The 26,428-nt window shown below is 45.7% G+C and overlaps 1 protein-coding gene across 3 annotated transcripts in view; it reads right to left on the minus strand.

The window, feature by feature from the left end:
* The window catches only part of DNAI1 (dynein axonemal intermediate chain 1), a 150,915-nt gene that overhangs the window by 24,453 nt on the left and 100,034 nt on the right, over positions 1 to 26,428 (minus strand). For all 3 annotated transcript variants that reach the window (XM_056323884.1, XM_056323883.1, XM_056323882.1), the window contains 4 exons: positions 25,286 to 25,365; positions 19,166 to 19,314; positions 18,185 to 18,284; positions 3,124 to 3,309 (listed from right to left, as the gene is read on the minus strand). In XM_056323884.1, coding sequence (XP_056179859.1) covers positions 3,124 to 3,309; positions 18,185 to 18,284; positions 19,166 to 19,314; positions 25,286 to 25,365 — 515 coding nt within the window. The remainder of the gene's footprint in view (positions 1 to 3,123; positions 3,310 to 18,184; positions 18,285 to 19,165; positions 19,315 to 25,285; positions 25,366 to 26,428) is intronic.

Genomic DNA, 26,428 nt, shown 5'->3' on the forward strand with positions numbered 1-26,428 from the left:
TGCAAAGAGACAGCTGGGATGCCAGGACTCCTCTGCATGGTCTTAGACTCTCTCCACTTACAAAAATCTGTGGATGTTCTGTGACTGTTAACTTGGCTCTGGGAACTCCCAGAAAAGATTAGGAAGTGAAGTCATATCACAGAGGAAAGCTGGCTGCACAGGTTAAAGAGCACGCTGACCTGATCTTCAGATGGGCCAGGATCAATACTCTGGAAGTACATCTGATTCCCTACAGTGAGGTGATACTCTTGCAAACATGGCTGGAAGCTTGCTGCTAACCAAGGCCATGAAGGCTGGTGCTGGCACAGGAGGGAGGTGGAGAAGGATGCAGTGGATAGCACTGCCTGTTCTGCCAGGGCTCATCTTCCCTCTGTTAAAGCACCCTCCGGCACCAGCTAAACCACCTCACCACAGGGTCCTGGACACCAGCATTTGGCACAGCAGACGCCACATCAGCCGTAAAAGATGGGCTCAGTGACCAAGCTCACCTGTCCACTTGTGGCACAGAAAGGCTGCTAAGCTGGCTGGGCCAGATCCACCACTTTGCCACCACACTGCATGTCATCTGTTCTAAATTCTCATCTCTTTCAGAGAAGAGCTGGCTGTAGCCAGGGGACCTGCACACATCACCAGTCATGCCTGAACATCCCTCCTTCTTCTCCACACGTGCAGGAAACATTTAGTTCAGTATTTAGTGTCCCTTCAAACCCAACTAAGCAAACAGAAGACAGCTTAATAAAGTCAGAGCAGCAAAGTCCATTTTCCACTCATATATATGTTGTCTGGGATACGGAACCTATTGGTTTAAGGTCAGCAATAAGTGATGGAGCCACTCCTGAACTCACAGTGTAAACTGCTTTGTCAACAACATGCAATTTGCCTCTGAAGAAAGTTGGCAGAAGGAGATGACAACATTCATACCTGCATGGTGGGCTGCTGCTGACCACCATGGCAGCATGCTGGTATCACTTTTAAGCCCCAAAGTCTGATTTTGAAGGTCCAAACCCCCACTTCTAAAATCCAAAGTCTAATTTATAGTGCCCAAAGCCTCATTTTTACTTTCCAGATTCTTAGGTTTTGCTTCTAAATCCTCATGTTAGGCTCCAAAGACTCATTTTTAGGGCTCAGTTTTCATTTGCGAAGTCTCACTTTCAGGGTCCAAAGCATCATTTTTAGGGTTAAAAGGGTTAGTTTCTGTTTGCAGAGTCTTATTTTCAGGGTCCACAGTGTCATTTTTAGGATCCAGACAGACATCTTTAAGGTCCAAGGTGTGTCCTGAGTGTCCAAACCCTCATTTGGAGGGTCCAAAGCCCTCTTCTAGGGCTCAAAGCCTCGGCTGTGGGTCCCAAAGCCTCATTTTTAGGGTCCAAAGTTTTGATCCTATGGCTGAAAGCCTACTTCCAATGCTCCAAACCTTTGGTTTAGGCTATCAATTCCTCACTTAGGGCTCTAAGCTTCATTTTTTTTAATGTCCAAAGCTGCATTTTGAGCATCAAAAGGCCCATTTTTAGGATGTAAATCCCTGTTTTTAGCGAAAAAAGTCCTTACTCCTCAGGTCCAAGCTTGTCTTTTAGTAGCCATAGCCTTTTTTTAATAGATTCATTGTTAGGGTCCAGACCCTCACTGTTAGGGTCCAAAGCCTCATTTATAAGTTCCAAGGCCCACTTTTAATGTTCAAAGACTCATTTTAAGGGTCCAGAGCACCGGTTTTAACACCCAAAGTCTTATTTTTAAGTTCCAAAGCCTCATTTGTAGAGTCCAAAGCCTAATTTTAGGCTCCAAAGTCTCACTTTTAGGGTCCAAAGGAAGGAGACATTGGAATTAATTCTGGCTCACAGTGCACTGTTTCCGGGTGCTGCTCAGCTCAGAGCTGGGGTGTAGAGGAGAGCAGCCGTGTTTATCTGTGTGTGACCCATCTCCACTGCTGAACCCTTGTGCAGCCAGGGCCCGTGGCAGACACGGTGCTTGCCCACACCCAGGAAAGACTCATAAAGCAACCAGGAAACTTGTCCCAAGCCAAGCTGCTGAAAGCCCTGAGAGCTTGGATGGTCTCAGGCTGCAGATTTTATGGAAATAGAAAAGCATGAAGCATATGAGACATTCTCCTCCACAGCTCCCATGCCCAGCCCCACACAGATTGCCACACTACTGTGTTTGTTATGCCCTCTCAAGACAGGGAAGATTCACATTTCCAGTGGTGTCTGGCTGAAGGAACATTTCAAAAATCATTTGGAAGACTCTGGAGTGACACTAGGGTGATTAGTTCCTGGCCAAAGACCCTGTCTAATACAGTAGAGTAATAAAATCTTTGGGGATATATAAATGAAAGATGATTATCTTGACAGACTGCTTTCTTGGATCTGCTCTAAAAAACCTGAAACTGAAAAAGCTCCACTAAACAAGAGACAACTGGATATGAGAACTACATGGGCTCAGAAAGGACACTGCATTTACAGACATTCAGCTCATAGCTGGACGAAGCCCAGAAGGGAAGTCTAGCAAAGAATCCATGTGGGAGACCTTATCATCCTTTGTGACTGGCTGGGTGGGAAAGGGGGCTTCACCAGCTCACAGGGGCACATGCATCTCCTTGCTGTCACTTGAGACAAGGATCCCAAGTCCCTTCACAAATTAAAAATAGTCCTTGCTCATTCACATGAGAAATGACATGGTTGTCGGGGCACAGGCTCTGATGATCCAGGAGTGCAAGAACACAGGCAGCACGCACTCTGTGGGAGGACTCGGGAAGGACTTAGAACTTCCTTTACCTGGTTTCAAGGAATTTTGCAGATAAACCCCAAAGTTCAGGAAAGATGTTGAGCTTTGGGAAACAAATGAACCTCTTCAGAACTTGTGGGCTTGTCTGGACCATGGTGAGGGACTGGACCCTTTTCACTAGTCCCTGCTCCTGCCCAGGAGTGAACTGAGCCTTCCTACTCATAAAAGGCAGGGATCAAACATCTCAGACACCCTACCCAAAATGCTTGAGGTAATCTTAAGCACCTTGACAAAGAGACCACATTTGCCAGCATCATTGCACAGAAGGAGAGGGGATAGTGATAAGGCACAAAGACACCTGTCGTGGTTTGGTGTCTCCATTAGGGGAATGCAGGTTGTTCTTACCTTGGGCATCCTGCGTAGATTGGGAGAGAGCTTCAGGGAGGTAACGTGGCCTCGTTCATCTCCAATGATGACAATAGGGTAGACAGGGTTAAACTGGATATGAGTTATTTTATTTTTCTTCTTGGCCACCACTAGCTGGGTGCAGAGAGCTTCATACTTATTAATGCTCAAATCAAACACGTGGGCCTGGGGGGAAAAAAGGCAAAGAACACAGAAGGGATTGATCAGGCAAGAATATCCCTCAGCGGCAGAATGACAGCTGGAGAAATCAGAGAGAAAGGGTCCCACGGAAAGGCAGCCTCAGCACACAATTACCATCTGCGCAGTCTGGGCCTTTGTCCTCTTTTAAGTAACCAGTGTGCAGAAGCTGCCTGCCGCTTTTGTGGGACTGTCCCTCTCCTGGCAGGGACTCATGGAATAAGGACCATTCCCTGCTGTCAGTGCAAGCTCTTTCCAAGACACTTGGCAAGGCTCCAGCTGATCTGGACTGGAGAAGGCTCAGAGCCAGCATTGCTAACCCCACAGATCTTAATCTCCCTTCTCAGTGCTGCAAGTAATGAGACAACCAGGTGTTAAATCAGGGTCTGACACAGATTGATGCACAAAGCAGGGAATGCTGTCAGAAATACTTAATACCCCTTATTGCAGAGCTTTCCAACGTTTCCAGCTTAATAATAACATTAAAGACTCAAACCAGTAATTAACAGGGAAGTGATGGGAACATGGACAGTATGATTAACGGTGTACCCTGGGGTAAAGCCAGGGAAGCACGGGCAAATGCACAGCACAGGACAGCTTGGTGCTGGCAGCCCACTCAGTCCAGCTATTCCAGATGCTATGACTGCACACATGTCCTTCTCCCACAGCACTGTGAGAAGAACCAGGTAAAGACTGGCCAAATGGGAAAGGTAAGGATGGAGGGAGACAGACCTGATGCCCTGCTCAGGTGGGATTCCCACTGGCATGGACTTCAGAGCTATGGCACTGATACAGACCTGCCACATCTCCAACTGCATGATAATGCACATTTCATTATGACTCCAGAGGGAACAGTGGTAGTTACTCAAGAGAACGTGTTAACTTTTTCTCCCAATAATTGCAATTAGCCCCCGTCATTAATACAGTCTGCAAATGATAATAAAACATGACATCCTTCTCTTTCCCGGTGCTGAAGTGAGCAGTCTCCAGCATGCTGGACTCCCACCTTGAATCCACTGTGGAGACTTTCAGCTTTATGTTTCTTTTCCCATTTCTGTCTTCAGAAAAACTAAGGAAGGGGATACTTATGTTAATAAGTACAGTGGGAATATGGGGAAAATTAGGACTGAACTACTTGTACATCTCCTGCCAGCTGTGTCTTGTTTACCAGCACTTAGGAGACAAATGAGACATATTATTTCAACTTTGTGCTATGCTCACAATTTGAATCTAGGAATTATCTGAAATTGGACAATGTTACCCTATATACAAAGAGTGTATCAAATCAGTACATGCACTTTCCCATCATACACCAATGGGGTTGATGTATTTCACCTGAATCCATGATGAAAGAGTTGGGCAATGTGCAAGTACACATCCCAGGCAGTCTCTGGAGCTGATGTTTCTTCATAGCACTCAGCATCTAGCAATTTGTGATGTCCTTGGTCTGGGCAGGAGAACCATGGAAAGGTTTTACAGATGCAGAAAAGATGAGGAAGACTCCCTACAGACTGAAGTAAAATAAGACTTTTCCAGATTGAGAAAAGCTTGAAAAGTGGGCAGGGTTCTCAAACATATTTTGAAGAAATCCATGACAGTATAATTCAAGAAGGGAATCCAAAGCATCAGTCACAGATGAGGATCTGTACTTGGGAGAGTCCTTCCCCCGTCAGCAGGAGCATAGGTGGAAAAAAAGATTTCATCTGCTCAAAAATTAAATTCTGAATCTAACACTTGAGGTCCCTCAGTCCAGCCAAGGTAATCCCAATTTCCTACCTGTAGGCATAAATAAAGGTGACTGTCCTGGCTTGTGCTTTACACCTGCTGTCTTGCTATCTCTGAAAATCTGTCTTACTGGAGATCTCTGAAAATGATGTCTTACTATCTCTTTCAAGCATATCTGCCCCCCATAACCCACACTTACTGAGATTTAATTTCTTGCTTTCACAGAATACATTTTTATTCATTCAGGGGCATGATTCGCCCCTCCCTCCCCCTACAATGGCACAAGCTCAGTGCTTAGTAACCTAAGAATTTGGGAAATGCCCACTGCCTGAGCAGCATGAATTAATCTAGAAAAAAAAGCAACATGGAATTAGTGGCCAGGCTTCTTTTCGGCAGCCAGGTCTGCAGTGCTGTTCTATAAGGCTGTCAGTGTATCACACCTGCACGCTCTACCCAGCCCTGCACTGGAGAAAGATGGCATGTAAAGGCTCAGTGTTGGAGTGCTGAGCAATGCAAATTATTCTGAGTGAGGCTGTTTTTCAAAAATGTCACTGACAGCTCAGACAAGCACAATGTCTGGGACAAGAACTTGAAACCATCAGCAATGTGGAGAAGGTCAAAAGCAAACAAGTTTATAAATGTTCCCACTGTAAAGCTTCTCTTTTATGAGCTTCTAAACAAATGGGCTTGTTTTCCTTTGCCAAGGGAATCATGGAAAAGAACAAAGTAGTTCAGTTCTTCAGCTGGAAACATCAGCTTTATATCAGCTGTCAGATGCTCCAGATGGAGGGCTGGGCCGTTGGTGTTAGGAAGGACTTCAGAGGCTTTGATTTAGAGGCTTACAGGCACTCTCAGGAGACAGGGAAATGGGGTCAGACCAACACTGTTATTGGCACTTTGGGAGTGACTCAAAAGGGGCACAAGGCTTCCCACAACACCTGAGGCAGCTTAACAGTGCTGTACAGCAGCAGAGCTGCATGTGACCAGCACCATCTGCAATCTCCCTGGGGTTTGGAGCAGGGCTTTCTGCCCAGAGAATGGGAGACTGAAAACCTGTAGCTCTCCCTTGAGTTTCCTAATCCCATAAACTGCCCTGCTGGCCCAGGTCCTGGGATTAAGTATTATGGAGCAGGGTCCAGCTCGATCTCCCACCCCAGAGACTCACCACAGCGCACAGCTTCTCTCCATCACACTGCCCCGGTGGCCTCTAGCCCTCCAGACTACTGATCACTGCTTATACACAAGGACAGCCTCTCAGGTCTTGCAAGATGAGCCTCCGGTGTATATGACTAAGAAAAGTGCAACCATGACCCACAGGAGTGCCACCCACCCTACATGTGAGCCAACTATCAGACTCATGGGGAGCCAGGCTGACCACAGCCAGAGCCACAGCTAAACCCTCTCCATGGAGAGCCGGTGCCTCAACAGGGCACCCCTTCTTCTCAGGGCAGGCACTCATCCAGCAGCACCCAGATGAGACATTGTCAGGTAGCTGGCGCAAATGAGCACTTCTGATGAAGGTTGGTATTTGTATAACCTTCCACATGTGGTGGACAAGCAAATTGATATATTCACTGACATACAACGTGACGGGTCCTCCTGGCCTCCTACAGCTCACACGGCAGGCCTGCTTCCACCTATCTGGACCCCAATGCCTTAGTACTGTAGCACCACCCTGACTTGTATCTCCACCGACATAGCAAAGCAGTGATGCTTGTCAGATTGTGAGAATTCACAGTTCAGTAAATCCATGTGAAACATGGTAACTTGCACAGGATCACTAAAGCAGAGAGCATAACTTTGGTGGGAAGATAGCATATAGCAACACAGCAGTGCAGTGCCCGTTGCTGGGACACCAGCCTGAGTTTTAATGGTAGTGAGAATTGTGTAGGAACAAAAAGCATGTGAAAGCACTATCCTTGTCAGAGCTTATAAACCAGTGAGGGTCCCCCTGTGAATAGCCCCCTCTTTCCTGCCAGCTTTGCACACCACTTCTTCTCCTGCTGCCTAGGCTGGTCCCAGCACTTCCCTCCCTGCAGGTGCTGAGACCTGGGGCCACCACGCTCAATCACCCACATTTGTCCAAGAGTGGTTTAGAAACTACAGAGTGGAGGTTTCTGATTTTCAGGCCTCAGAAAGTGTTTCCACCATGCTGCATGTCCTCAGAGAGGGAGTTGGCGTCTCCTGACAATAAACTCGCCTTTATCAGACACCTGTAGAAGCAAATCAGGGACCTGTGGGGTCTGCAGCCCTGCTGCTTACAGACCATGGCAGACACCTTCATTCTTTCTGCTCATAAGCATTCAGACAATGGGAAAGGGCATTTCAGTTCTTTTGTTACAGTCCTTAGGAATAATGTCTAGCAGCTTCCATAGAGAAACATAAATCAGATTCCAACAACAAGAAACCTGGGGAGAGGCACAGAGAGAGAAGTAAAAGAAATTTGAAAACATCTGAAATAGGAAAGTGCCAGAACTTTCCTCTGCCTCCCCCAGCTTAACTGCAGATCCCCAGGAAGAATAAAGCACAGGGCAGTAACCAATTACTACAACAGCCGCTTTATTTATGGTCCCTGTAAACCTGCATGCCCACCCCAAGAGGTTCAGTAGGACATGTACCACCCCTCCAGATGAAGCCCAAGCTGTTGAGCTAAGCAGTTCCTTGTAGCATGGGGATTTATGAGCTGGCATCAACAACCATCAAAAGAAACCTAGACTCACACTACCAAAGTGCTGGACAGTCTGATGATAGATAAGTCAGGGAAGATGCTAAAAGCAAATTTCTTCTTGATGGAAGGACAGTAACTCTGCTAAGTCAGTAGCCCCTGAAAAGTAGCATTGAATTTAAGCAAATGCCCAGTTACCTCTGAGATGGGATCAGGTGAATCCCACAGCCTCTGCCTGATGCTTTATACGCAGCAAGAACATTTTTAAATTGCCATCAGGGTAATGACAGACCCTCCATGCTTCAGGTACAAGCAAGAATGGATCTAACTCTGCTGTGTTACAGTTGCAGAAGATACTTGACCTAGGTAAGCTGCTTTGATGCCTGACTCTCAAACAGCCAGAGAAGAAATCCAGCTCAGCTACCCCCAGACCAACAACTCCTCTGTCTATGAATCATGCAACTATATTCCACCCTCCAAAACCCAGCGGTTTCCCACTGAGGCTCCATACAGCTGCTCTGTAAGCATGGCACAGTGCACGTCCAAGACTACTACTGTAGCTCTAGCATCAAGCCATGTTCAGAGTTTTGAAGACCTAATTTCTCTTCCTGTGCTCTGCAAACTGCACTTAACAGCCTGAAAGTCAGCCCAGGCTCTCACCTGCTCAGCAGCTCCAAGGTGACTTGGACCCTTCTGTCCTTATACTCTGCTGTGACCCCCTACACTGCAGCACAGCAGCCTGGCAAGCCAAGGGAGGGAAATAAATGCCAGGGGATCTGGGGGAGATCTTGACCCTCCAAACAGAACCACCCAAAAGCAAACAACCTCTCTGCCAGCAGAACATACCACTTTACTTTTGTGGCCCATGAAGAAGAAAGCTGAAGAGCTACTTTGTCCTACTCTGCTTTTACTGCATGCCTTGAACACACACTGCGTCTGCAGTGGCTACAGCCTTGCTGTCCTTTTCTTCCAGGCTTACAAGGTCTGGGCAATGCTTACATGTTCAAAAACAACCTGACGGCAACCAGAACCAAGGCTGGAGGGAAATATGTGTGTAAGAACAAGGCAGATGTACTTGGTAACTTGGCAACAAAGAATAAAATCGGTGCAAGAGCAAAAGGTGAGGGATAATTTAATATCACGCTGCCCTTTACCAGTTGACATCTCTTTCACTGCTTGGCTTTCTCTGTCCTTGTGATGGATTTGCCTCATTTTCTTGACTGAATCACGATACTTCATCCATTTGCAAATTCCACAGATTGTTTCAGACTCTCAGGTAATATATTTCACAAGTGGGCAGGCCACCCTGAGTCCCTGTATAGCACCAAGACAGCTGCTGGAGCATCCTAAAGGCACCAGGCAGGCAGGACAGCCCCAGCATGCATCAAACCCAAGCTGCTGTACGGTGGAGGCCTTACTTTGCATGATTTCTATACTCCCAGTGCATCCAGAACAGCCTCCAATACAATAAGGGTTGTAAGAGAGTCCTTGGTCCCTCTGATCTGGGGCAGTCAGGGGCTTGGCAGGAGGAAAGGAGACCCAACTCAGAAAACATTAATTGCTTCCCTGCTTCTGCAATGGTGACACAGGAATGTTGGTCCTCTGCTGCCCTGATACCAGCACCAGACTGACCCTAAAATTCACAGGCTTTCACAGCACTTTCATGCTACCGGTAAAAAGATGTGCTCCAGCTCTGTTACAGGTATGTTCAGAGGTAACTTTGAGCACAGAAGGATAAGCAGTCGTCTGTGAAAGTTGCTTTCTGGGCTGAGCCAGGTGAGCTTTGCCAGCTGGCAGCCAACTGCATGTCCTGGGGCACTGGAGAGGGCTAAGCACATCCCTCTGCACTGCAGCATCCCAGCCCAATGCTCCAGACTGTGCAACACAGCAGTGAAGGGAACGTCTATGTCACCTGATTTAACTGTAGGAGACGCTTCACTGTAAGGCTGCATCTCTCAGCTTTGCCTCATTCAGTAAGAACTGGGTCACTCCCAATTTGGCATGCTAGGAAAACAGCATTGGCCTCAGCTGACTTCAGTCAACTCCCACAAGTCAGTAAGAAATCAAAGCCTCAGTACATAGAAGGGCTGCTATTCATACCTTTTTGGAAACCCTGTTACACTGCTTTACAAGAAAGTGCTTGTTTATCCCAGCTAACTGCCTTGTCAGTCTCCACTTCTGCCCTCCTGGCTCTGCTCTGAAAGTCTCAGTGATTAGGATAATCTCCTTCATGTCTCAGTCCTGCACACTTCTGAATGCTGTTATCTGGTGCTAAATAGCTGATACATCCTACCCCTGAGCTGGCTGCACTTCAGTTAGGTCTAATATGATGTTCTTATACTGCCCATGACTTTTTTTTTTTTCACTCTTTAACATTAATAGTGTGCTTCAGAATGAATCACAAAGCCTCCTCCTGCTCTTCACTTTCGTACTAAAATTAATGTTACTTTCCAAATTACTTCTGAAAGGTAAAAGCCAAACAGAGAAACTAATCTGTGCTGAACTCATGCAACAGCTAGGCAGATGGTAGCAGCCAATACCTCTGCACTACACTGCAATCCCTTCTGCAACAGCAGAGATGGTACCAGCATCCAAAGTCCTGCCTGAGCCCTGGCTGTGCTCACAGGGTGACTCTCCCCTGCACCTCCCAGGGTTTGACTCAGCAGCACAGTGTTAGCAAGAGCATGCAGTGCAGGCAGTCTCCAGCCCCAGCCTCCCTTAGAGTCTTGCTGCTTCCCCAGTTAGTGTTCATATTGCACATTTGGTTTCTGTCTTTACTGAACTTCATCTCACTGATTGCAAATTGTGCTGAGGTTGTCAAGATCATTTACAATTCCAGTTCTGGCACCAAAACACTTGTAAGTTCTCTCCCCTTCGTCCCCCCACAATTACTGCTGGCTTTCAGCAACAGCCCCAGTCCCCAAAGCATCCCTAGCTGCACCACACAGTCTGCCGAGGATGACTTCCATCGTGCCACATCCACCTTCTCACCTACCTAGTAGTTTGCTTATGGGCTTGTGTCAACAGTGTTCCCAAAGTCAACCTGTAAGCATGCATTACATCTCCCTCCTCTGATCTACCAGGCCTGTTACTCTCAGGAACAGCATTAAATCAGTTTCATGTGATATGGTCTTACTATATCCTTACTAGACTGGCTATTCCTTGATCTATCAGTGCTTAAAATAGACCGTTCAATGATTTGTCTCAGCATCTTTCTGGATAGCCTATTTAGGCTGCCTAATCTGTCCTGCACTGTCGTGCTCCTGAATACTGGGCAAAGAGTCTTTCTTTCAGTCCTCTGACACTTCCCTACTTTATCCCATCTCAAATACCTAGGGAAGAACTGGGAGACTGTTTCAACCAGTCTGTTACGTGCCCTGGGGCAAACCTCCCAAGGCTGTGCTATGCAAACACATCCCAGCTGTGCCAGTCCCCCTGCACCCTCTCTTCTGTGACCCACAGTCCAGTCCCTGATGTCAGGCTGAAATGGGGTCCTCATAGACTAAGACCAAGCTCCACCTCTTCACACATTGGCAAGGTCCTGGCTGTGCCCCACCACGGAGAGTCAGTGCTGGAGGCTTGGGCATGGGTGAAGGCAGGCAGTCGCACAAGCAAGGGCAGCATCAAGGCTGACAGAAGAAGCAGTGCCTCCACCACCTGCAGCCTTGTGGCAGGCCAGCAAAGCTGTTCATATGGCAGATACCAAACTGTCACAGTTTGGAGACTGGCATTTAAAACAAACCAGCACAGATTTCAGGTCATTATAAAATGCCAAACAATAAATGACAAGGTTCAGGAACTGCTGTCTCTGTACAGCAGGACAGAGACGGGGCAGACTGATGGAGGCTCTCAATGGCCCTAATGCCAATGCTGCCCACCTGCAAACCTAAGTGAGGGGCCATTCTTAGAGGTGGCCAATAATGAAGAGCAAAGCAGCTTTCTAAACTCGTGCAGATACTCCTGGTGGGCTCTGTGCTCCCTGTAGATTTTTATGCAAAGTTTAACAGATGAATCAACAAAATCTTTGGAGATGCTGCTCAAGTCATTTTTTCATTCACATATGTCCATGCAAGCACAAAAAGACAAACTTTGTTCCTTGGTGTGGCTGAACAAACCAGTTAATCTCAGCAGGGTTTCGTCAAAATGTTGCATTTCATAACCTGAAAGAGCAATAGCTCTAGTAATGAAAAAATGGCCTGCAAGCATCTGTGTAAGAACCAACTCCTGAAAAGCCACTGACAAAAAGGGGTTTAAATATATCAGTTTGACTTTGCACTGAAACCAACTACTGTGCTGAAAAGTCACCTCACCTGCAACTGAGTAGCTAAGGGATGTGAGTGAGCAGTAGTGTCGTGAGGTGTCTGATGCACATCTTGAGGCTCGGAGCTCACCAGAGCACCCTATGATAGGATGAGAGCTGCAGTAGGATAGAGGTGAGGGCTTCAGACCCTGCAGGGCAAACCAAAGTCTTCCAAGCCAGCTTTATTCCTGAAAAGCAGCTGCTAGGGAAGAGAAATGCCAATGCACAGAGTCTGGTGGCTGGGGGAGGAAAAGCCCAACTGGCACAAAGTGAAGGCAGCATCAGTTCCAGGGATTCTGCCCATCTAACTCACTGAGCTTTGACATGCCACCAGCCCTTGTTTTAAAGCAGACAGAAGTCTGCCCAGCAGTCCACATCAATCTTAAAGATTCAGCAGGGAATAAGAAAGAACCTTTTAGGTTTTGTGGCAGAAGAAAACGAACAGTTTTACTGGAAAACAACCACTCATGCTGTGAATGCAATTTCAAAGCCATTTTGAGAAAGCCTCTGCCCACTTCAGCCTTACTCGAAGATCCTTGTGGGTGATTGCAATGGGACCTGAACTCATTTAGTGTTTTCACACCCCAGCAATTGCCCCAGCTACGGTCCAGAGAGCCAGGAGATGCCTTACCCCAGCCCTGCAGAGCTAGCAGTGGCCCCATAAGGCATGGATGGACCCCATGGGCTACTGCAGAAAGGTAGGAGGAAAGACTCAGAAGCAGCAGAGACAGCTGTAGCCATGAGAGATTCACAGTCATGACTTCTCTGGGCAAAAGTGTTGACTGATGCCGAGAGGTCTCCTTGCACCCCTGATTCATGGCCTGCAAGGAGAGGCAGGATTAAGTCCAAAATACCCAGTGAAATACTTGCAAACCTGAAAGGTTTATCAAGCCTCTTATCTGCAAAATCATTCATGCTTTTAAAGACAGATTGGCTTTTGCTACCAGTCAATGCTGGATGGACAGCAAGTCTCTGCAAATTGCCGTATGAACACACACACATATGCCAGCGCTAAACAAGTGTTTCTCTCCTAGCTGGGAAAGGATGGGTATCAAGACAACACGCATTTCTTCAGCATCTTATCCTGTAAATGAGACACAACAGGAACCTGGTCTTCAAGACTTCTCAAACAGAAGAGTTATTCAGTAAAATATGTTTACAATAGTAGGAAAGGGCACACTTACTTCCTGAGCAGCACAAACCATTAGACAATTTCCTGAAGGTTTGTGTTGTTTCAAGAATTTCACATCTTGAAAGGTCAACAGCTTCAATAATCAGGAGAAGTCCTGGAGCATATGTCTAAGCAACTTCCTTTGCAGAGTGCACACTTAGATGGCATTTATCTTGAGGCTATCAATATTTACTAAAGATGGCTATAACATCACCTTGCTCTTGCTGCATTAGTCATGAAGGACACAGACCACAAAAACATGACAGCAAATGGACTTGTACTTAGTACGTGTTCCCAAGTCTGTTCTAAACCCCCTGGGATCCTCCTTCTCACACAAGGACATTTCCTAGCACTGCAGGTTTAGAAGGTAATTCAGGTTGCAAGAGACCCCCAGAAGTCTCTGTTCTAACCTCCTGCCCTAAGCAGCATCAGCTCTGAGGTCAGATGCGGTTGCTTAGGGCTTTACCCAATCTGGTCTTGAAAACCTCCAAGGACATAGATGGCACAACCTCTCTGGGCAAATTGTTCCATTACTTGACTGCCTTCATAGCGAAAGATTTTTGTTATATCCATCCAAATCTCTCATTTCAACTCTTCTCAGCTGTTGTGTCTCATCGTCCCTTCATGCACTGCTGTGAAGAGCTTGGCTCAAACTTCTTGATGATGTCTTTGTAGGAACTGGCAGGCTGCTGCTGGGTTCCTCTTTCAGGTTGAACAAGCCCAGCCTGACCACACCATTACAGCTATTGCATGGGGCAGCTGTGGTCCCCAGCCTGGGATCCAGCCATCTGGGGACACTTGTGACATGGGTGTCTTTGGCTTTTTTAACAGGGGTAACAACACATGCATGAATTCAGCACAAGAAAGCATCCGCCCACCTGGAGTGAGCCAGAAGTGGAGATCTGCAGCATTGCATAGCATAACCTGTCAGTGCTGTTTTTGTATTTAAGGAAAGTAAGTAAAAGAAGCCCAAGAAGGAAATTTCAGGGATAATTCCCACTTTTACATGTTTCAGGGTGTTTTTTCTGCTTTAAGTGTAAGTTTAAGATGGGCTTACAGCAAACTCCCAAAGGCAAATCCTGCTGAATGCCACAAGGACTGAATTCCATCCCTCCCCATTTCTCTGCCGCCTGTCTTTAAAATAAGCTGACCAACATTCCCAGATTTTGTGCATCCTAAGTGTAAGGGTCCAGGTATGCACATCCACCTTTTTTTTATTTCCAAAGTAGGTCTTTCATCCCAGATAGCCTTTTTCTTCATGTTAGGCTTTTATCATTTACAACCTAAACTAAACCAGGTATTCTCTAACTTCATCTTATTTCAGTGCTAATCACATCAGTATCTGCACCCAGGTCCCTCCCTGTAGGAGATGGCCTGGAGGGATCACAGAGCTTCTGCCAGTCAACTGAGCTGCAGGACTCCTGTTTAGAAATAACAGATCCCTCCACCTGTCTGCTTCAGGAACCACTATGGAGTCTTCAAGGAATCTAAGTGTCATCTGGAATGCAATCACAGAGCAAAACTGCAGTGGACTTAGCACACTGATTGAAACCAAAGCTGAATGCTCTATAGCAACCACTCTGAGTGCATCCAGCAGACAGTACATTCCATAAAAGCAGCTAACTGTCCAGTCCTTTTAAAATCAGGCCACTTATTCAGGCACCTACTTATAGAATTAGAGGGTTTTCCAGGCAGTGTTGGCATGGATGTGCACGTCTCACTGATCATTTCATTTTATTTCAATTTTCATTGCAAATCATTTATGCTCATTCTGAAATAAAATGGCCATCAGGCAGAGCAGAACACTAAGGAAATTACCCAGAACATGGTAAAGAGCAATAGTAGCAGTTAATATCCAATGCACCAGCAGCAGAATGTGCATACTCAGGTTATTTATGAAGAGGTGATGCTGTCCAAAGCAGATACCCAGCTGCCCACACACACATTTTATCATAATGCCCCTGATATTCACAGCTTTTCTTAAATGACCACTTCCTGGATTTATGGGGATTATGGAGATTCTAAAATGCTCCAGTTTCCAAGTCAGTCTTAAGAGTTAGGGAGCCGATACACACATTTTGGACACACAGCACCAGCTTGAATAAGGAAATGGGTTTTTCAAAATATGCCAGGTATCCCTTTAAGACTGTAATTAGGGCCTGAATTTAAAATGACCTCCAGTCAACCTTCAAGTTTTGAAGGCATAATTATGTGTGGATGCAAAGCTAAAGGCTCTTTATGAGCAGGAGGCCTTTAATGTTTTATTTTCTGGCTGCACATCCTGTAGTTTTCTGTATCATAGAATCACAGAATATGCTGTTAATATCCTGTTAAAGTAGGTTTTTTCCCAGCATTAATGGAGACTGCCCTTTGCAAGGTGCAGAGTTATTCCCAAGAAGTGCACTCTACTACAAAGTGGAATATGTCCAGGAACAAAAAGGCTGTAAACAACTATTTATTCCACTTCCACTGCAAATCTAGAAGGTTCTGCTCAAAATAGAAACTATGTCTCAGGCACACCCTGCTGCAAACAGCATTGTTTATGGCCAACACAGATACCCACAGTTTCTATCAGCATCAGTGCTGGCCAGCCTACTGCAATGGGAAGGCAGCTCTTGCCTGGACCTCTCCTGCTAGGCAGCCCACTTCTGGGCTGCTCATGGCTGACAGCCAGTCTTCTCAGAGTTTGGGATTAAAGGCATAAAGTAGAACTAGATGCTACTAGATTAGGATATAATTAGGATTACTGAATTAGATCCAAGGTAGGATAGCCAATGTGAGATACCCTGGGTGCAGTGCTGCCAAGTTAGACAGTTGTGTGTCTTATCCATAAACTCATATGAACTCCAGGTTCATGGATGCTGCCACTAATGTGACTGCAACAACACAACTAGAGTCACTACAGCAGTAGCTAGGACGAGCTAGGGGTCTATGGAAAGACCCCACTGCACAAACTCTTGCCCAGCCCTTAGGAGCTTCTCTGCAGCCGGTAAAGCTCTGATAAAGAACTTGGCCCAAGTGAGTAGTGCAAAGCCTCTCCAGAGTTGAGCTATCATTGCTGATGCTTGACCACATAAATAAGAAATCCAAGTACACCCAGTGTTTACCCTCCATCTGTTCACGCTGCCCAGGATGTATCACTGCCTGCAGCCTGCAGACATCTCCAACCTCTTCCCCACAGCTGGGCGCCAGGACACAGCTGGGGTACCCACAGTTCTCTGCACTGCTTACCCCAGCACTCAATCGAAGCTATGAATGTCAGCAGGACCCTTGCCAGATTTGAGGGCACCCACAACTTCACTTGTGGAAAACAAGTCAGAGGATGTGTAACACTGAATGCATGTATTTCATTTGTGCAGGCCCTTCACTTGGTATGTGGGAGAATGGGGACAGACAGATTCATGAACAAAGAGCCCAGTCCTGACCCTGCCTGCGAGGGAAAAACATCAACACTGCTTTCGGTAGGCTGTGGTACCCTGAGCTTCCAAGGGAGACCAGGTGCCCCAGTGAGAAGATTTCTATTGCTTAGCTTCAGAGAGACAAATTCACAGCCTGAGCCAGTGCATCAGTGAAATGAATTTTTTGCTATAACATAAAGGTTAAACTGCAATAAAGTTGCCAAGGCATCAATTCATTGATGGAGATATATAAAGGCCACCTTTTTGCTAGAGTAATTTGGCCAAACTGCACAGACTTCCCAATTTATACCAGTAAAATATACAGCCCATGGTGACAGAGCAATGTGGTCTTACAGTACAAAACCAGTGTTGATGGATAGCTATGTGCCCTGGCTACTTGCCAAGTCCAAATTAACCATCTGAGCTACTACAATGGATGGCTAGGGGCAAAAATATAACTGCCATCATCTCAGTATTAGGACTGGTCTAAGTACTTCATTACCAAATCGTTACTCTTGGAGACAGCCTTGCACAGTGGGAAAATGTTGATTTTATTTAATTGGAATAAAGTTCTATTGGCTGACCCTGGGCATATTACTATAACTGATTTTTTAATATCAATATAAGTATATAAACACTTTATTCTATTGCTTCTCTATAGCTTGGAGGTTCACAACCAATGCCCTGATGTCATCTCATATGAGGGGTGCTCTGATCTGGAGCATCGTCTCTCCATCCCCAGAGAAGCACTGGTTTAATAAGCTGATTTCACGCTGAGGGAGTTAAGTGTTTTTCTCCTGGCATGTGCAAGCTGCACACCTGCACCGATGTGGTCAAAATGAGAGCAAGCAAGGACTTGCATGGATTTGCAAAACTACCTCAAACCAGGAGCAGCATTGAGGAGTAAGGAATTGATGCCCAGGGATATGCATGTCAAAGGCAGGAAAGCACAGGAAAAAGCAGCCTGTTCCCTGAACCCTGCTTTCCTCTCTGTCCTCTGAGTACTTCCATCCCTGGAGTAAAAGGAGCAAGCTAGGACTGCAGGGAAATTTGGCTTGCTTATGCTAGAGGGGCTGGTGGGGCTTGGCCGCCCAAGAAGCAACTGTGCTGAGAGAGGGCCCACATGCATTTCTAATGGGTTTGTCAAGGCCGCAGTGAGATGTGCAGCTGATCCTCAGCATCTGCTAAAAGCCCATTGATTTGTGATTTAACATCACCTGTTTGCATGGTTGGGCTGCAGCTCAGAGATTTCTGGCCGTGTTGCTTGTAGGGGTGTGGTAGACCTGAGGGGAAGAAGGCATAAGAAATGCTGCTGTGCAGGTTTCCTGATCTCTGTTGCTTTATGACTTCTGTGTCCTCTGTAATCATACAGAGCAAAGAGGAATTAATAGTTTGAGGGCCCTGAGCTACCAAAGTGACCCTACCATCCAGAGGCAAGCAGCTCAAGCAAGCTGCAGCCAAGTCAGCTTGTCACTGTAGCAGATTCCTGCTCATGGGAGATCTACAGCTGCCTGACATGGGCTGACCTGTCCCCACACTCAGCCTTAATATCCTTTGACTTTCTCTCAGCTCAAATCAGAGCAGTGTTACTCCCAGTCTCTCACCTTGCCATCAGTGGTGACTGCAGCAAAGACTGTGGAGGAATAAGGGGACCAAGCAACATCCGCTACAGCAGAATTCAGGTCATAAACAAACATCGGAGTCCTGTAAAAAAAGATCCAGGGAGAAGAACTCATTTAAACATATGCCGTTCTGGAAGCGAAACATTGAGGTATAAACATTTTGATGCTGCAGCTTGTGTTGTTCAAGGCCAGATGCAAGAGTGGGAGATGCAGTACTTCTCTATGTCAGATACTAGCTAGGGTCTGAGCCAAAGCTGAGCATCAGCCCAAATGGGTTGGGATGGGTCCTGCTGTGATGAGAAGAAAGGTAGCATGATTTTTTCTTTCTGAATGCATTTTGAACGTTTCCTCCCCAACATGAACAGCAAGATGGAGTCTCTCTGTTTTAGAATCATAAAGGAAAAAGTGATTACCTCTCTGGACTTCTGAAAACAACACTGAACATTACAGCAGTATTGGCAACAGGAAATACTTGACTCTGACTGATTTACAACAAAATCAATTTCCTGATTGAAACCAGACATTCCTCAACCACTAACCCCGAACTCCATTATGCATTTTTAAATGTTCCAATTTTTTTTTTTTTTTTTTTCCTCTCTGGCTCTTAGGAGATGTCTGGCCCCCGAGGCCATAAGCCAGCCCCTGATATTTCTCTACAGCATTGCTCCAGAATCACCCCGCCACAGCAGGTCCTGACTGAAGAAAGCCAGGTCCAAAGCAAAGCAGTCAGGCTCTGTGCTGAGCTGCACTACTTGGCAAGTTCCTGGGGTGGATGATGCCAAATCTTATGCCTCATACCTGAGAAGTACAAATCTGAGCCACCAGCCCCAAAACTGGAGATAAGAGAGCAATTAGCCATATCAAGACCTAAGAGGGAAACTGAGACTGAGGTATAAGTCTATGCGTGCAGCTGGCATGTCAGGCTGTACCTCCCCGCCCACGGCTGGACCCAGCAAGACCTACTTAATGGTATGATCCCAGATCTTGACTGTCCAGTCAGAACTGCAGGAAATGAAGACTTTTGGGTGGTATGGATTCCAGATGACTGAGTCCACAGCCATGTGATGGGCTTCAAACACATCCAGAAACTGGCTTGAATAGCATTTTGAACACTGAAATGGAAAAAACTAGTCAGTAATTGCAGCTTGACCTTCTGGAGCTCATATTCCTGCAGAAAGATGCCTCTGAATACTTGTATGGTCTCCCAGGCTCTTCTGGGCTGGCTGGGAAGACATGGCTGGTACCCAGAGGTGCTACAGAAACAAAATAATTTAATACATGCTGCTTCACCCCACTTGCAGGCAGCACCAAGTTCCCCTCTGCAATACAGAGACAGGAACTGAAGTTGTCTGGTTGGATTTACATGCAGAGCCAGGCTCCACAGCACATTCTCCACTGCAGGAGCTCCATCACCTTCCTGAACCCATTAAGTTGGGGAGAAATTACAATCTACTTTTCTGCACAAGCAGAATATGGGCTTCAATATAGACCCTGTCAGTTCTGTGTACAACAGAAAAATGTGTGTACACACCTCCGCCCCTCTGACGGCATTGGAGGCTTCCTTCATTAGCAAGAAGGACCTCATCTTACAAGTAATGTCCTCTTGGTTGTGTTCTCACACACAAGCTGTAACCACACAGCAGGCTGGGGTGGTTTCAGGATTTTCTGTTGGGCTGCCTTGGTAATGTCACTACAAGGACCTTTCAGCACCTTTCATTTCTCCCTGATGAATGCAGCAACGTATCATCTGCCTGAACAGCAGGACTGCTGAAGCGTTACATGACTTTAATTCTTGCAAACCAAAGCTCTAATTAATCATAAGGTTTAGCTGTTTATTACACATGACACTCACTGACTGGGTAAGCAGACCTGTTCCGATGTTCTTGTGCACCGGTGCAAGTACTGGATTTAGGGTGCTAAACATTTCACACAGCAATAGCTCCTGCAGCCCTGGGAGGGTTGCTGTGGTAGGAAGCAGAAACAGGAATGTGGCTTGTGTCCCATTGAGATTTACTGACAGTGTCTATAGTTTGCTAATAGTTTAGTGCATACTCTGAGTTACTGTCTCTCTGTGTAACTGTGGGACTGAAATCTCCTTTAATAGCATGTTTCATAACTTTACTTCATAATTCTTAATGTTCAGCCACCCAGAAAATTGGTACTTGGCTTCTTTTGAAGTCACTTTGCTGGGAACAGACAGAATGGGTCACAAGTAATTAACACAAGAGAGAAGCTGCTTTAGTTGTCTGGCCTTCCAAGTATATGGACTGAAGGTCCCTAATACATGAGGACTTTGAAGAGTGAGATCCTAACCAGGTTTGCCTGCATCCACAGAACTGTGATGCTCAGCACTCTGTTTTTAAAGCCTCACTGGGGCTAGGCCCTTGATCAATACAGCTCTCCGGGCACTAGTATGGGAGGCCTGTCATGCACTGGGATGTGTTGATCCACTGGCTTTGCATTCTGCAAATTTGGCCCAGAGCTGAGGCCCAGGTCCCTACAAGAAAGGGATTTGCAGTGTTCCTATGAAGTCAGCAGCAAAAAGGGTTCTAGGGTTCTGTAGGGCAGATACCTGTCTGTGTCCCTTGTGAGGAATGAACCTGGCATGCCTGCTTTAGCCTAAAGCCATACATCATGCTCTGGCAGTGCCTGTCAGCCCCATACTGTGTTCACCCCAACCTTTGGTATCATCTCTGATTGCCAGACAGTGCCATGTTCTTCCTAAGAAACACCACAAACATGAGAAAAAGCCCAGAAAGAAGTATGACTTTCATGAATAAAATAATTCCTGAGCTAACTAGGACTGCTAGGAAAGTCTTCCCCTACTACTCACTTTAAAAACCCTCCTGTTACTAGACACATGTCAGGATGAAAACAAAACCACTGGAAAATGTGATGCCTAACTCCTGACAAGACAGCTTTGAAGAGGATAAGTAGGTTCAGGGAGCACGCAGTTGTGCAGCCTTTCTGATCTCCTAGAGCACTGCTCCAATCTGCTGAGAGTGTTTTTCTCCTATTTAAATGGTAATAGATGTGTGTGAATAGTAAATTATATTTTTATGATGAGACAGGAAAGCAAGGAAGTGTCTATGGCAATATAGGAAACCAGTACAAAGAAGACTGGTAACAGGGCTACAAAACATAGAGGAGGAATACTGGGAAGAAAGGAGATCTCCAAGAACAAAAATTATGAGTAATCTTCATTAACAGCATTCCAGTTTACACAAGATATAATCCTGACACAAAACTCCTCCACATTTGTGGTGAATGGATGGTTATTTTATACATATATATATATCCCTCCTTATAATGTAGAGGGTTTCTTTGGTTCACTAACAGAAAAGCTGAGATTCTAGGCAACATAGAAATAAAAAATTTAATCTTTTTTCAAAGGAGGTTTGTATCTGGCAACAGAGTACTGCCCAACACTGGCACTCTCAGACAGATCAGGACACCCAGCTGCCCTTCAGAAACCACTGGCACAAACTGTTGTTGTGGACAGCTGTTATCAGCAACACCAGAGGGTCTCCTTGGTTTTTGCTAGAGATCTGTAACAGAAATGCTAAGATTTGTAGAAACACTTATGAATGGAAACAGAGGCATGTGAATGCATCAGGAGAAACAACAGGAAATGGTAAAGGAGAAAACCTGTGTTAATTGATGGCAAATGCAGTCAGCCAAGTGACAAGATAACCAGAACAAACAGAAGCCCCAAAGCTAAGGTGGCAAGAAGATGAGGAACAGAACTCAACCCATAAAATAACCAGACAGGGAAAACAACTTTGCCTAAGACAAAGCGAGACTAGACACTGAGGCAAATGATCTCGCCATTACTAAACAGTCACTGGAAGCTGTCCAAACACCAGTTTGTCATCATCATTTAAGGAAAACCCATGAGATGAGATAAGGACTCAGCAGCCAGCATCCTTTGTCATCTGTATAACCACAAGAAATCCTGTCCTGACCACACAGGTACAAATGTCCTGGTGCTTAGTATGAGAGAATGAATGAGGGAAATTAGTTTTGTTTAAAATTAGCATCAACTTTTCCTCCTATATAGTCTTGCACTGAGTTTTATTATATTAATTTGTTACACTCTCAAGCAAACTGCTTAAGACTGAAAAAACCCTCTTACATGAATATGTTCAAATCTCATCACATTTTTTCCATTGAAGCCCTGTTTATTAATAAGTAATTATGACCAGAGTTGAAGCCACAATAATGTTTCAATATGAATCTCAGAGATGATACTTTGTGATACTAAAGCTGAACAATTCCTAAACAGCAAATAGGATATGCAAAGAGGCAGTTTTGCATTACAGAATCATATTAATGCAGAAACAGTTTGTCCTCTACATAAAAGGGCAATAGATAGGTCTGTGTGTAATTAAGATAATGATTTCTTGGCTTCAGAAACACTATTAACTAAGCCATTTTTAAAAATTCACTGTAATTGTTCTGCAGCTAAGGAATTAACATATTATCATGCTATTTGTGGGCATGCTTGGTCTCTGAAAAAATGCCTCCCTGAAATTCTCGTACCAATTTATTTAACAAATAAGCTAAAATTCAGCCCTGACTCATACAGCGTGTAAGGAATCCGTCCCTCTCACTCAACACGCAGTGGCAAGGGCAAGGGCAGCACAGACACCTGAGCAGCTCACTCCTGCTCAGTGCAGCCACAGGACCCAAGAGCTGCTCCAACAGCTGCAAGACTGTCACTGTTTTCAGCATCTGCGTGGAGCAAGGCTCCAGGAGGCAGTCCACGGGTAGCTCCAATACTGGGTTCAGCATGCAGTGTTTCAGTAAAGGGTGTGATGAAGGTGTGTGGTAGTCCACGAGAAATGACTGGAGCAGCAGCCAATCCCAAAAGTCTTGAAACTGATTGTAGCAAACTCTTGGGGGATGCTAAGGGTGCACTCTTCCCCCCGTTTTTGTGGATACTATGGAGGCTTGCTTGTGCTAGGCACAAGATGTCTCTTCCCTGTGTTAGCCCATACAATCTGATGGAAGATTGCCTCTTCCTGCCCACGGGAACACTTGCATTTTATAGGGCAGTGTTGCACAATGTGAGTAGTCCCACTTTTCCCTATGGCCCACCAATGCAGGAATGTTTTGCTGCTTACCAGTAACTCTGAAATCAGCCTTAGCACCAATAAAAGAGAAGATTCTGTATGACAGTATCTCTCTGCATTGATCCACCCAGAACTGGTTAAAATATCCGTGTCTTCATGTCTGGGACTACTTCTTATAGCAAAATCCCATTCTAGTTCTAGTTTCACTGAAGATCATCCAAGGCAGGTACACCTACAGCTTTGTCAAGGCAGATGCTGCCAAATTCTGTTCCTATCCAGTGCTTCTCCACGAAGGACTTCCTTTGCTATGTAACTCAGCCAAGACACCAGACTAAACATTTCTCCTGAAGGAAAACTGGTGGCCCCCACCTAACGCTGATATCCACTGAGTATCCATAACTCACCTAAGCATAGATTAAGTTAAAACATGTGGTTCCTTACTGCCTTTTTGATCAGGACTAGGCACAACAGTACCCAAACAATTTAGAGTACAATACCCAGGGTATCAACTCCCATGAGTGACCAGCCAACTCAGAACATCTGCCCGTGTCTGAACAGATGCTGTGTATCCTGAAAGCATCAACAAAAAGTCATTGCACCTACCTCACTGCCCATAGCCCATCAGTCCCCCCACTTCTCCCACCTCCCTTCTGCACTTGTCTTGTCCAATGCAAGTAAGCACTGCCCAGAAATCCTCCCTAGATACTGCCTGGCAGAGGGAGAGATTCCAATCAGCATCGTCCTTCTGGAAGTGATACATATTTGTTTGTAATCCCATCTTGCCTAAATGAGTGACAGTGATTTCAGAATATGACTTCCTTTGGGTTCTTTTTCTCTGTTTTGTTTCTCTTTTGCAGGCAAGACACAGGGAAGGAGCTTACAGCATCCTTCAGGGATGGCTGGATGGATCCCTGCACATCAGCCTCCTGCTGATGGTCCACCCCCCAACAGTGGCTACAATATTAACAAAGCCCCAAAGCCAGCTCAGAGGAATGCTGTGTAAACAAAAGTTCTGTGAGTAAGATACTACTGGCTTTATTTTCAAGGCTAAATACAGCAGATCTTGAAACTTCCTATTTTTGGCTTGATTTCTTAAGGAAACACAATGACTGTGTCCTGCTGTCTGCTTGTCTCTCCTCCCAAACAACTTTTGACCTCACTGGCAACTTCAGCCAAAGCTGGCTGCATGTGGGACTTGGCAATATTAAGGTCTTACACATTCTATAAAAAGGGATGGCCCCAGAGTGCAAACATCTGGGAGATGCCCCCACCCCAGGAAGGGCAAGGAAAGTTTGGCTGCTGCCCTCATCACATGACTGGAGCTGGTTGGCAGACAGCTCCCAGCTGGAACTGTGCATAAGGCTGCAGGAGCACACTGGAGGGGAGGCAGCCAGCACTGCCTGCAGGAATCAAGGGTTATAGCTTGGTGGTGGCATCACCGAGCTGGGGACAGCATGGGGGTCATCAGAGGGAGGAAGGATTGGAGTACATAGTGAAGAACTGGAGATAGGAGGGCAAGGAGAAAGTGGGACTGGGGAAAGGATCTGGGATGTAATTGTGGAAGGGAAGGGCTGTGGGATACTGATCCATAGGAAATGAGGCTTCATTAGCCTCACTGCTCATGGGATAACAGGTCTAAAAAGGAAAAGAGCTGAGATTTTCCCCTGCCATTTCCCCATAGCCATGAGGGCAGAGGATCAATGCCTTTTAACTTCTGCTCTGATCATAGCGCCTCACTTGCACAGCTGCAATCTGCAAAGCATTCTGGGATGCAGTTTGCATGAAAAACGTTTCTGCAAAATAAGGTCTTAATTGGATCTGTGCAGAGAGCTCTCTGCGACCCTCTGTGGCTCTGTACTGGTCTCAGGCTCACCATAGGGATCCAAGGGCAGGACCAGGCTCTGAAGTTGTACCTTTGTCACTGCCTGAGCAAACAGTTAAGATGATGAACTGAAAGACAAACACAGGTCAGGGGATGTAAAATAAGGGACAGAGAAAGCCTTCTTACCTTATAGATCTTTCCCTCTTCAGTACCAACAAGAAACAAATAGTCTATCTTTTTGTGAAAATCAAATGATGTCCCACAGCCTGTTAACAGAAGAAAAGTCTGTCAGACAGAGAACTGGTTCATCTGGCCGGCACACACTCTGCCTGTGGTACACACACACTGTCAGTGTTTTCAGAAGTGATTTATTAGCCAGAAGCTCCCAAAAGAAATTAGAGCCACCCCTTCCACAAAAACTTTCCAAGCTGTGCCTGTCCCCAAGACCTGCAATTTGAAAATCCAACGCAGAGAACGGAAAAGCAAACTAGAAGAACTGGAAAGGAACTGGAAGAACAGATTGGACCAGGATTCACTCTGGTAACAATATAAAATGACTGGTGCAAATGTAAAAGCCATGAGGACCAGGCTTGCCTCATACTGGGGAATGACAGATCTTTTTCGTTTGTTCAGTATTCATAAAAATACAAATGGTTTCCCATGCATAAAAGAGCCCAGAAAGAAAACACCACATCATACCTCCCTGTGCCCTTTTCATTCTTAGCTCAGAAGCCATTTAGCAAGCTCATTTCAGTAAAGCCAATAGCAAAGGATATGATTTGGGAAGAAATCCTCTGCCAGGCACAGAAGGATTCTCTTAACTTCAAAAGCCCTGAATCGAGCAACATTGTGAACTGTGTTCAAAACAGGTATCTACCACAACAGGATGTGAGTCCTTCAGATTTTGCAGCTTCTGCTCCCAAGGCAGATGCAACATCATCCAAGAGTGCCAATTCTCATGGTAGTGAAAGAAAATTTCAGCAGGGTACTTGTGTGAAGATGGGATGTCTGCAGAGTGTGACAGCAACTTGGAGCTGTTGACCAGCAGGGACACCCACAGTAATCATCAGATGAGAAACAGAAACAAGCAGACAAGGCTCAGAAGCACATAGTTACAGAGAACTTTCTGCAAAGGCAGCTCTCTTAAACGTTAACAAAATGTAGTCCTCAAAGGAATTGTTAAGGTCATTTCAACCCTGTATTCCTGTCTGCATTTTTAACATTTAAATAGTTTGTTAGCTATTCAAGACAAGTCTCTGAAAATCCATTTCGCGCTAACGCTAACAAATAATCCCAAAGCCCCTGAGAGTTCTGCAGTGTACTGCTTTA

This window comes from Falco biarmicus, chromosome Z, assembly GCF_023638135.1.
Source record: "Falco biarmicus isolate bFalBia1 chromosome Z, bFalBia1.pri, whole genome shotgun sequence".
Taxonomy (NCBI): Eukaryota; Metazoa; Chordata; class Aves; order Falconiformes; family Falconidae; genus Falco; species Falco biarmicus.